Source organism: Chanodichthys erythropterus, chromosome 2, assembly GCF_024489055.1.
Source record: "Chanodichthys erythropterus isolate Z2021 chromosome 2, ASM2448905v1, whole genome shotgun sequence".
Classification (NCBI taxonomy): domain Eukaryota; kingdom Metazoa; phylum Chordata; class Actinopteri; order Cypriniformes; family Xenocyprididae; genus Chanodichthys; species Chanodichthys erythropterus.
In genome coordinates, this window is record NC_090222.1 from 30,398,716 (window position 1) to 30,412,195 (window position 13,480).

The following is a 13,480-nucleotide window of genomic DNA, read 5'->3' on the forward strand; positions in this document are numbered from 1 at the left end:
TCAGTACCGCTGTTTCTTGAAAACAGACTTTAACTGATTGCATTTGACCCATTTTCCCTAGAATATTTGAATATGGAATATTCCCTAACTTATGCATTGCACTGAATTTTAGGCATTAGAGCAAAGCAATGCTTGTGCATAGCCGGTGTCTATGTGAACTTTGAAGTGCAAAGAGTCACTTCAGGCATTATGAGAAGAGCAGTTTAATACACTGCTGTGCTGTCATGACCCAAGAATAGTAACAGAAAAGTAACCGTAATGACACAGCTGAATATATCACACAGCATCCTCTCCCTTCAATACAAAAGCTCAACCCTCCTGTCTTCTCTCTCCTCTTCTTTCATCACTTTACCCTACTCCATTTCCCAAGCCTCTCGCCTCTTATCGGTTCGATAACACACTCTCTCTCTTGTGCACCCCACTCTTGCCCTGAGAAAAGTGAAGCAGCTGTTTTGCTCCAGCTATCCAAGGAATGCCTGTTTGAAACCCAGTGTGAACTGAGAGACTATTATTACCAAAGGGACACACAAATGCATGGTCTAAACTGATGGAAGAGCTGGAATTATATAAGCGCATCCTTGTCAATCAGACAAAAATTGTGATCTAGCCTATATATGTTTTGTGCAAGAGTAATCTGTAAGTTAGGCTATTGCAGATTTAGAGACCAAAACAGCCCTATTAGTTCCTTCAAAATTAAATCGCATCACATTCATTCACAGTATCACCTTTTTTTCTTTAGAAATTTGCATTTGTGATACCGTGTAAAAGTCTTTCTCGTCTCTTGGCCGTGTGTGTTCACTCCAGTAGCACTTTACTCGTTTGGGAAGGGAGAGGAGAGGAGAGGAGAGGGGAGGGGCGCACGGTCACCTTTTGTGCAAATATATCAGCCAAGTCACTGCCATCCGCATCAGATTTCTTGCGCCAAGAAGGACGGGGGTGCGCACTACACTGCTGCGTGTGAGCGCGAGAGCAGAGGGTGAAGGAGCTGTACCGAGAAGAGACGCTGCAAAGAAATACTACGACGCGACGCGAAACAAAGCCGCCAAGTTAAGAGCAACTATGGAAGGAGCGATGCTGGGACGGTTCGGGATTTGCTGCACCTTGCTTGCTGTAGCGCTGCAAGGTAAGAACTAATGAAAATACTAAGAAATTTAGCGATTTTACTATAATTAAAAGCCTATTGATGTTTTGTTTTTTTGTAAATCACAAACTTTACTTCATAATTTTCCGTTCTAAACGTAAAAGGCTTGTTTGAATGTGGAGTAAATTAAGAACAGGTTACTTTTTTTTTTGTTGGTTCTTACAACAACCTGTTACCGTGAGCGCAAGTTGAAGTGTCGAAACTACTTATAGGGATCTGCGAGGCGTTACCTGAGGATATATTAAAACAGATTATTTGTGGCTGTTGGCGTCTTTGAGGATCAGAAGCTCATGTTTAAGTCAGGATTAGTCTTGGTCTTTGAGGAGGGGATGGGACGCTCCTGCTCCGCGCGCACTGTCGCCGGACAGACGCGCTTTCTTTCATCGGAGTTCAAGTGTGCGGCTGCGAGACTCTAAATTCATATTACGCCAGTTTGATTATTAGAACGTCTTGTTGAATTTTGAAATTACAATCTCATTCTTAGACTTAAAAAAAAAATCTATTTTATATAATATAATCAATGGCGTAATCGAAATCTTCTTTAACTCACTTTGTTTTTACAATGGGGTTCACAATTTTCGACATTTAAAACTATATTTATTGAATTTATTACAGATATTTTGTGTAGATGTAAAACTACCATATACAGAATTGTGTGCTGTGTGGGTGCCATGATCTTCTACAATACCAGAGTTAAAATGTGGTATATGCAAGAACTAATTTTTCTGTGACCAATACACAAACTAATTAAGGTCTGATAAATGCATATATCAATGTTCCTTTGTTAAATTATCTTTTTCCCCAATTAACTGTACAGAAGTAAAATAATATCTGTTAGTATTCTGTCAGAATATATGAACCTGCTTTGTGCTACCAAGGCCATTGGGCCGTGACTGTCTGCACCCTGCGGTTCAGTTAGTAGCGCAGTTTTGTTCTGCTTTGAAGTGTTTGGCTTCCAATGACCAATCATGTTTCAGCACCGTGGCCCCTCCTTTAGCTCCGCCTCCTACCGACAGTCTTTATCACCTTTCTCATGGTGTAGCCTATATGCAGATGCATTAAAAATTTGCCTAAATACAAAGTAACACACTGTTTGACTTGTGGATAAGATTTAATTTTGATACCAAATTTACATTTATGACAGACAATTTGAGAATCTGCTTGTTTTCCACTTCAACATGACTGTATGAGTAAAAAACATTCATATAAAAATAAAGTATACCCTCCCAGGCAGACATTCCTCTCCATCCCAGAGGTACTTGCATTTTATCTTCCTATCTGCTCTTAAGGCTCTCTCTCTCTCACTCCCCTCCCTTACTGTTCTTCCAGCGTTCTCACCTTCTTTCAGTTCTGCGGCTATATCTGCAGTCTTTTTTTACCTACCTATCTTATCCCCCTGCGCCCTGCCTTTCTTCCGTTGTTTGAGACTCCTCTCATGTCCACAGTTTGAAAATACGTGTGGAGCAACAGACAGATGAAGTGTTTCTTCTGATGAACTCACTGAAGGCTCCAGGCTGCTGCGTTGGGGTTTAGTGCACTGATCAGTGATGCTTCTGTTGCTCTGAAAGCAGGTCCTCTGAGATCTTCTCTTCTGTAGCTGTTTTTTCTTCCCTCTCTTAACTCGAACGTCATTAAGAATTAACATATTTTTTTTTTGCATGTCCTTTAATTGGGCTGATCATGGGCTCCACAGTTACTTTCTTTTGATGTCAAAGCCATGTCAGATCTGATGCTCAGACCTGTCTGGCAGTTTATGCCAGTCATACCACATGATCCATGACTTCTCAAGTTCAGTGGGTTTGAAAATCGCTACACTTCCATAAACTCTGCAGCTTCTTTTCTTTGAGCGTGTCAACGGGAAAACTTGTTTTAATGACTTTATCCTCTTTCCGGGCATAAATTTCAATTGATCTGTAGCGTTTAACTGCCAAATGACAGCGGCTGGAACTCTGCCCATTCATTTCAATTTGTTGCCTACCTCTCCCAGAGGTGCACCAGCCTCTGCTAGAGCTTTCATATAATTTGCCTTATAATAGAAGTCTCAGTGATTAGCATTTAAAATGGTTCCCGTCCAGCATCATATTGGAGCCACACGACCTTGTTACTGTAACCACCAGCGCTGATACCAAAGCAATACCCTCTCAGATGATATTTAAACAATATTATTTGCATTTTCGAGCCCCAGTTGAGTATCCCTAGGTGGTGTTGGTGCAGCACCCCGGTGACTGCGTGTTTGATCGTGGTGGGATGTCAGAAGGTGGCGGAAAGAATCGTAGAGACAGCTTGTCAGCTGAGTTTAAGAAGCTGCGCAGAAACAACACGCTTTCCTTCTTTGTCTATTTCCCCAGCTCATTTCCTTGCCAAAATTTTCTCCTCAGCAGAACCTCCCCAACCGCAGCGGCATCAAAAGCGTGCACGCACACACATCACCCCCTGCAGATGGCAGTAATTATTATGGTATTAGGAGGCTTCAAATTAAAACCTGCTCTTTGTGCTGGGCAAGCAGATAAAAGCCAATCTTATGTCTGAGGTGGCTTCTGCGAGCTCAAAGCTCCTAGATATCCATCTCTCACACACACACACACACACCTGCGCATGAAGCTAGTCACGCACACCTGTGTATGCAGTTTAAACCCATACATTGCGTAACTGTTCAAACCCAAGGTGCTTATTTGGCCGGTGATGATGATAGCTGGTAAAGTGTGTGATTTGGCCCTCTGCTGTGGGCCCCAGTCTCTCGGATCAGCTTTGTGATTCATGCCCGTGAGGAGGGGGGAGTCACTGCTTGGAATGAGAAGCATTCAGCAGGGGACAGGTTACATCTCGCCCCCTGACTCTTCAACCCCCCGGATTCTCTCTCTTTCTATCCCGTCTCTATTTCTCTGTCTCGCTTTCGTTAGGCACAGATGGACGCGCAGGCTGCCAGTGAAAGCAAGTCACGCAACCACAACACACTGGTTTTGATCCAAGATCACAATATGGCACTTTGCTGTTAGACCATAAAGCATTTTTTACACATAGATCACATTATAGTGGTTTAACAGCCCCCTGACCACATAGCATGTGGCAATTAGATTCAGTTATTAAAAAATGCCATTTATAGAGTGACGTAATTGCATTAATCATAACTGTAGCTGCATAGTTGGTACAACATTTGATGAAGAACTTAATTTGTGCTTTTAAACAAAGAGTACAGAAAATAAAAATTTGAAAATGAAGGTCATCACGTGACCTACAGGATCAATTGCGCCGCTTCACTGCCACACTGTAAAAATTAATTACATTTTTCTTTTGTCAAATCAACTTAGATAATTAATGTGGTTCAGACAGCATATCTTGAGTATCTGCTGACTAAACCAATTGCCTTCATTGTATTAAGTAAAGGTTTTACTCAAAATTTTAAGATAACCAACTTACTTTTTTAAGTTAAACCAACAATTCTTTTTACAGTGCATTCACAACTTTTCTCCTGTGGCCTCATGGGATAGTAAAGTGTCCACTCTATGCACACTTCAGAATCTTGGTAAAAGCAGTAGGTCATGTGGGTACTTTTTGCCTATTCTTTTATGGATACTGTGAATTCAGGTATACTTCTCTTTTTCGTATACTGTTTTCACCTATGTAGTAGGCATATTATATACACAGGGTGTTACTTCTTAGAAGAAAGTCTGATAGAGTTATTAAATGACTCTTAACACCTTAAATAATCACAAAGAGCATTTGGGCTTGTTTTAATTGTTTTGAGACCCATCATGAAAGCTTGTTTTCGGATTGGCAGCAGTACTTTTGGCAGTCGGGTTGAGGAAAGCTCACTGCTTGCTGGCACAAAGCAGCTGCAACCACATGCTCACTCTGAAAGAGAGACACTAAGCAGCCCATCTTTTCATCTTAACATAATCTAAACTTGTGTTTCTTGATCTTTTTGGTCTGACGAATCCCCACAACTATATCAGTAAAGCACAAGTTTAATTGACATTGTGTTACTTTTTTGTCTTTTATAATATGTAAGTTGGATATCATTTAGAAGTACATTTAATGTTATGAAGGTTGTCACTATTACAGTACTTCACTTTTAAACTGATTTATAATTATTTTGTATTATAGTATGTTTCATAGGTTTAATAATGCAAAATCAAGTACCTGGTTTTATGTGTTGGGAATTATTAAAGAGATAGTTGTTCCCCAAAATTAAAATTCTGTAATTTACTCATCCTCATGTTGTTCCAAACCTGACTTTCTTTCTTCGGTGGAACACAACAAATTTTCAGAAATGGCTTCATTTCTTTTTCCGTGCTGTGACAGTCAATGTTGTTTTGGACCTGATTAGTCTCGCATAGCCAGACCTTCAGACTGACAGCAGAAGGTCTGGACTCTATCACAGCTTTCATTGGCCAAGGACCGCCCAAGAGAACATTTGACTGACATGTAACGCAACCAGTCACAGTTCGTTTTGTTCTGCATCATGTTTAGGGGCGTGAAAATGTAAAGTCATTGTCCCTACAATAACAGTCCGACGTGCATCTAATAAATTATTAAAATGGAGCCGCGAACATCACACACTTTTGGAAATCCAGCATTTATTTGATCCTGGTTAGCGCTCATTGTCACACAATGGCGTTCTTCTTCCATGAGGGGGTTTGGCTCTACATTTGTTTCCAGGTGGACTGTTAAAGAACACGACACACACTCCCAGAAATCCTGTAGAATTCAACCAACCACAACATCGAAAGTGTTTTCCAGTTATGTGTGCCATATGCATCAGACTTTCAGCCAACGGTCCGTGGGCGTGATGTCTAAGGCTGAGACTAGAACCTGATTGACTTTTACTAAATGAACATAAACAGTTCTTCCAAATATCTTATTTTGTGTTCCACAGAAGAAACAGTCATACAGGTTTGGAACAACATTAGGATAAGTAAGTGATGACAGAGTTGTCATTTTTGGCTGAACTATGTCTTTCAATTAGTTCAGTTGGGCTAAAGTTTAAGAAGACGAATTATTGTTTTGGTCTAACGGAAACTGAACTTTTGAAGTGCATGTTAACGTATTACTGATCTGATGCTGCTGCAGATGTTACACACCCAGACACAACACACACACAGAGAGTTTTAATGCTGTGGATTAGCTCTGTCTGGCTTGCTTCTGTGTTTGTTAGTCTCTCTCTTTGTTTTCAGTAATGGTGGTGGTTTACGATCAGTGGGTGACCATTGATGTTTTCTATGATTTACGGTTGGTATTGTGCGTGCTCCGGCATAGATAACCGTCTCGTACACACACAGAGGTTGACCGAGAGGACAGACCAGGAAAGAATTTATTCATGCAGACCTGCTGAGCTCTTTCACTCAGAATTTATAACCATCACTGCTGATAGAGTCATTCCTTCAAAAAAGAAAGCAGCATCCCTCCATCTCTCCTCCCCTCTTCTTCTCCGTCTGCATTCATGCCCCCCACCAACCCACCCATCTTTCATGAAATCTTGGTCCTGCCTAGTCCTTCAGCATTCAAACACTAGTACCCACACTACAAAGCATCCTGGCATGGCAGAAACAGAGATGAGGAAGTCCGTCACCCGCTGCCCTTTGATTTCTCCAAGGCTGCAGCTTCAAGGCTGTTATTAGTGGCATACAGGAAACAGAGTACGTGGAAGATATGGGTGTGTGTGTGATGGCTGTTTTCTGTGAAGGATGTTGAAGTGGTCTGATACTAAAGTGGGGAGCCGAAGGATATGAGGCACAGTGAAAAGCTGCATCTGTGTGTTGGGGCATAGTGCTTTGAAGAATAGGCGCTTCACAGGCTCTTTGGGGAGACGAGGTTAAGAGCGGCTGATCCATTTAGCCGTGGAGATCGGCAGGGTGATTGGCCAACGCAAATCCTGAGGCCTCTCACAGGCATTCCTAATGGATTCAGGGCTGATGGGTTTCCTTTTGGGGAAAAATATCGTTTTTTAGCGAGGAACTTAGGTCATGCTACACTATCGGCCATCTTGTAGTACATTGCCACATTTCCCTTAGCTCTATTATACCAGTATCGATTTGGAGATGGACATTAGTTGTTCTGCATTGATTTGTTTATCCTAACAGTGTTTGGGGATTTGACTTACAAGAAATGCTTCATCTTGACGCACTTATATAGCTTGTTTTCTGTCGTCTGTGATCTGTTTTCTGCTGTCTGTGATCTGTTTTGTGGCTTAATTACATTTAGGGCTGGGAGATATAGCTTAAAAAAGTATATATTATTTAAAAAGTATATATTTATTATATATATATTATTCACCCCCCAAAAAAGGTTTTAAGCCAGTTATTTATATATTTTGCTGTAGCGTCAATAGGAAATATCTGTTCACATTTCCAAACATTAATTTTTCCATTAATTGTAATAATCCAGTGAGATTTTTGAATACACAAAAAGTATATAAATACATAATAAAAATGTTTATACATATACTATTTTATATACATACTAAACAAATTTAAAATAATTTAAAATCCATATTTTATTCAAAATTAATATATTCGCTAATATATTTATTTGCTTTAAAATAGTGATTTTTGCTGCCATTGTTGCAGTTAAAAAAAGTTAAATATAATCAAGTCATTATTTTACTAAATGATTCACAGACATTAATCACACTTATTAACTCTTATGCCAGGCTTAACACACTCATATTTGCAGGTTAACAAGTTTAAAAAATTGAGACTTTAGTAAACAATGGCCAAATTAAACGGCAATTTATTTTTTTAACACCAGCAAAATCATCAAAATGTTGATCACAAGCTACTTTCTCGCCATTAGTCATTTGCGTCATATCTCAGTTGGACCTCCACCGCACCTGGTTAAAACTGTGCCAGCTTTACCTGATGTGACTGAAAACATAGTAATGTTGAAACAGTACTTGTTTAAGAGTTCTTCAAACATCCCTTTCCTCACACAGACTGTGCCCATTGTCTTCGTACTATCATCTGGCAAACATTCCCTGGAGAACAGTCTACTGACGCAAGGGAGAGAAAAGCCTTTATAGCCCTCAGCTTACGGCTGTTTGGTTAGTCTAGCTATTCACTCCCCTGCACTCGACAGACCCTTCAAGATGTGGTCTCACTGAAGATTACACACGCAACACTATTTGTAATCCTGATCTTTCATTTGCACTCGCACCACCTGAAAAACATACACACAAATCCTTCAGTTGCGAGAAATGTAAAAAGTGCTTTTTTTTAGACAAGTTTGGTCCTTATTTGATGTTCACTTCTACATCACGCACTTTTTTTTTTATCACTGTTTAAATATTGTTTGGGTTAATCATAGTTCAGTGGGTGAAACTAGACTTTTGTGTTTGAGTTTGTGTGTTTCTGACTGATTTATCATATCATTCTTTTTTCCATTTGCACAGCGTGTGACTTTAACATGAAGGACACTTTTTTTCCCCCATGAGACACTATTTTGCCAAAAAATAAAAAAATAATAAAAAAATCTGGTTAATGGTTAGCTGAGAATTGTTAACCTCTTCAATGAAAATTGTTACTGTTTGACTAGCCACATTATTGCTTTAACAGTGCTTGACCCGTGAAGCACCGCAAGGCCCTCTGGTGAATTTAAAATGGATGGAGTGCATTTGTGAGTATGTATGTGTCTGAGGTGCATTACATGATTGAAAAATGCTGCAAAATAGCAAGGTGATTTCTGGCCATTCAACTGTGTAAAACAACATTTATAATATTTGCACATTACATGACCAAAGGGACTGTTTGCGAGTCAGACAGACATTTGGGGAGGGTTTGAATGTCTGAGATCGGGCTTCCCCGTTCACACGCTGAGATTGGGTGACATATCACTTTTCATTCAGGAGACACATGTTCAGGTGATTACCTGCGGGAGAACAGCATCACTTTACTCAACCTCCACCCCCACAGCCTGCTCTGTCTCTGTAACATACACTTTGTTGTACCGTGTGCTGTAAAACCTGTATGAACATGACTTTAAATATGACCAGCACTAGAAAAAGTTATATAGCAAGTAGCTGAAGACTCGTATTACCAACTTCTTGCTCTTGCTCTTTAAAAATTCACTTACTTGATCAGTGTTTTTGTCTCGTTTTCCACTGAGAATATGTAAACATCATTAAAACATGATAAATGTACTTTATTAGCAAAAATTACAAACGATTGCATAAGATTTGTTTTCACAGAGAATATCTATCTTTATATATATATATATATATATATATATATATATATATATATATATATATATATATATATATATATATACACACTGTGTGCAGAATTATTAGGCAAGTTGATTTTCTGATCATATTTTTTTTTCCAAGCACATTTGACCAATTCCAATCCACATCAATCTTAATAACTACTATTAATATTGTATTTAATCATTTATAACCATTATATAGTTGTTCATGAAGGCTGGAAATGAAAAACGCCTTATATTCAGGTGTGCAGAATTATTAGGCAGGTTTTCTTTTACAGGCAAAAGGAGCCAAAAAAGAGATTTAACTCAGACTGAAAATTCAAAAATTATTAAATACTCATGAGAAGGATGCAATACTAATGCAGTACTAGAAATTGCAAAGTTAAAGCATGACCAATGGAAAGCAAAATGCTCATTGGGTCAGCGGGGTCATACAAAAACAGGTGGAAAAGAAAAGACACCTTAACTGCAAAATAAGTCTTAAGGTGAATTAAGGTGAAGAATTAAGTGTGAAACCATCAGGAACCCTCCTTTAGTCTCCAGCGCCACCATTTTTCAGAACTGCAACCTACCTGGAGTCTCCAGAAGTGCAAGGTGTCAGGATCTCAGAGACTTAGGTTAGCTAAAGAATCCTAAAAAATGACCCGCTCTTAATAAGAATCACAAGCTGAAGTGTTATAAAATACATGAAGACTGGGTTTTTATAGGCCTTATAGACAGACAGCTTGAGATTGACTCCTGAAGGACCAGCACCACATCCTCTTGTACCACTGTTTGAAGAATTTATCTTCCAGAATCTGGCAGTAAGGTGTGGGAGTTCACTTTTAGTCCATCTCTTATCCTGAAATGTCCATCTTGCAGAGATGGACTAAAAATGATCTTCCAAAACTTACTGCCAGATTTTGGAAGATAAATTCTTCAAACAGTGGTACAAGAGGATGTGGTGCTGGTCCTTCAAGAGTCACTCCCAAGCTGTCTGTCTATAAGGCCTATAAATACCTATAAATACATCTTCATGTATTTTATAACACTTCAGTTTGTGATTCTTATTAAGAGCGGGTCATTTTCTAGGATTCTTATAAGGCGTTTTTCATTTCCAGCCTTCATGAACAATTATATATCACTTATAAATTATTAAAAACAATACTAATAGTAGTTATTAAGATTGATGTGGATTGTAATTGGTCAAATGTGCTTGGAAAAAAAAATATGATCAGAAAAAACTTGCCTAATAATTCTGCACACAGTATATATATATATATATATATATATATATATATATATATATATATATATATATATATATATATATATATATATATATATATATATATATATATATATATATGCAAACACACACTACTGTTCAAAAGTTCGGGATCAGTAAGATTTTTAATGTTTTTTACAGAAATCTTATTTGTTTGATAGAAAATACAGTAAAAACAGTAATATTGTGAAATTTTCAGCATCATTACTCCAGTCTTCAGTGTCACGTGATCCTTCAGAAATCATTATAATATGCTTATTTGCTACTCAGTAAACATTTCTTATTATTATTATCAGTGTTGAAAACACTTGTGCTGCTTAATATTTTGGTGGAAACTTTGATACATTTTGTCAGGATTCTCTGATGAATAAAAAGTTCAAGAGTAGCATTTCTTTAACATTAAACTTTATAAATGTCTTAACTATCACTTTTCATCAATATATTGCACCCTTGCTAACATATAGCCTATTTTGGCAAATAAGGAAGGGAAAATAAACTTAATGTCTTTGACAAGGACTCCTATGCAATTTCATGCAATTTTGCTTCTTAAATACATTTATCTTATTTTAAAGATGTTCATTTTCACTGGACATCATGATAAAGAAAATTATTTTTGGGGGGGGGTTGCTCTCATTTTCTCTCCTTCCCTTCTCCCTCTTTATCGAAACCGTTCATCCCTGTAGATTTGCAAGCACTTTGCTTTAGTTTGTGGTTAATGAGTGTCTCTGGCTAATCGGGGAGGTGGTCTGATGGACCCCAAGGAACACATTGCCAACTCTAATTCTGTTGCCTTCCTGATTGACACACAGCTTGATAATCATATTCAGGCCTGCGGGGCTCCAGCATTGGTTCCCCCCCTGCATAATCTCAACCAATCAGGGATTTCCCTGTACGGTATACTAGCATGACTGACAGCTAGAATGGCTACATTTCCTTCGAGTTTCAGGTTTCATACCTTGTCATTTATTAAAGGTTGTAGCCATCCATTTGCTCTTAAATGTAAACTTATTATTGGACAGTAATTGATTTTGGATGTAATTTTCATTTTGCAGAGAACACGGATGAAGTATGTAAGATTCCCATTATGCTTCAACTCCATTAGGAAGGATATTTTTACCAGCTCTAGGATCACAGAAGATCATAATATACAGGTTTATTGAGTTTTGAGAACTAAAATGTAGCACAAATGAAAATCTTGTTATGTATTATCTAAGGAAATGGGCTTTGTGCGATCAAATTAAGTATTCATGAGGGCCAGTAATTCTTTGTTTGCCGTCTATTCCTCGCAGAGTCCAGAATCTCTTAAAAGACAATTAAACAGACAGTGGTGGCATTTGGCTTACGATGGATTAGTTCAGTTCGTTAAAAACAGAAGCTCATGAAATGGTTCTGCACTAAGACACACAGGGCTTTAACTCTTTAAGACTGACTTAATTAGACTGTTATTTTGGGAAGAGGTCAACACGCACTGGAATATAGAATATGTTGGGCATATGTTTGAGAGACTTTGTTGGTGTTGTTGGTGTCTTTGGTCCTCCTTGTGTCCCATATGGGGTGTGGAACGCCCGCTGACAGTGGCGGCTGTGACTCCCCACCATGGCTGAACATTTTTGGGACCGCGGTCAGTCTAACCCCTCCATTCCCTGCCAAGTAACCATGGTGACAGGCACGTGGAATTCCCTAGTCAATTAACAGTTGGAGTGGGAGTAGGAGCGGGCATGTGGGCGCATATTGACTTGTGCAATGGGGAGGGCTGACAGAGCGAGAACAGAGGACACATGTTCATTAAAATCATCCATCCTGGATCAGATGGTAGATCTGGAGATTTTTTTCCCTCCCTCCCTTGCCGTCTCTTTGAAAAGCTTGTGCTGCTCGTTTGTGAGTGTGATACTGTACCTCATTGGGCTAAAGGCAACTTTCTCACACTGCTCTGTCCTTTCCTTTGTCCTTCATTCATTCTCACTCCCTTTGTTAACATCTCTCTTTTTCGTCTGGGGAAGCCCCTTTCCCTCTCTCTCTTTTTGTTTTTCTTCTCTTTGGTTGCTCAGTCGCTATATTCTGTAAACAGTAACATCATATAGTACAAGTCATAAAAGTCATAAATTCAAGCCAGTATAATTAGAACACAGAAAATAGGAGTAATTATAAAAATGCAGCTGATGGCTGTGGAATTCAGTTGCAGTTTTGCTCTGACATATATATTCATAAATTATCATACAAAAGTTTGGGGTCTGTACATTTTTATTTTAATTAATTTACACTTTTATTCACATTAAATTGATCAAAAGTGGCAGTAAAGATATTTATAATGTTATAAAAGATTATCATTTTAAATAAATGCTGTTCTTTTGAATTTTCTATTAAAACAATAATGAAAAAATGTATCATGGCTTCCATAAAGAGACTTCTACCAAAAACATTTTTTTTTTTTTAAATTGTACCGACCCCAAACTTTTCAATGGTAGTGTATTTATTTTAATTTGATTTTTAATTTATTTATTGGTCATGTGGGTCCAGGGCATCTAAATCCTTGTCTGTTTTCTCACTTTCTGTATACATGTGGCCACACACACACACACATGCTCTTGTACCTGCGCAGCAGTTAAAGGACAAGGCTACATTGTTAAGACATTCCTGGGGCTGCTGGAATGCAGGTATTAATGCGGAGTGATTAGACACAGAGAGAGAACAAGCGCAGAGGGGGTGGGGGGTAATGATAGAAAGGAAAAAAAGGACAGAGGGGTTGGATTGGGGGAAAATGAGGGGAGAAGGGAGTGATGGACTGGGACAGATTGAGGTACAGAAAGGGAACATATTGCAGAATGAGGAGGAGATATTGTTTTGAGGAGAGAATTCTGAGTTAGTGAAGG

General features: G+C 38.6%; 1 protein-coding gene across 2 annotated transcripts in view; it reads left to right on the forward strand.

Annotated features, from left to right (window-relative positions):
• Positions 1–931: 931 nt before the first annotated feature.
• The window catches only part of bcam (basal cell adhesion molecule (Lutheran blood group)), a 64,148-nt gene continuing 51,599 nt past the window's right edge, over positions 932–13,480 (forward strand). For both annotated transcript variants that reach the window (XM_067409227.1, XM_067409220.1), the window contains exon 1: positions 932–1,123. In XM_067409227.1, coding sequence (XP_067265328.1) covers positions 1,060–1,123 — 64 coding nt within the window. In that variant the 5' untranslated portion in view covers positions 932–1,059. The remainder of the gene's footprint in view (positions 1,124–13,480) is intronic.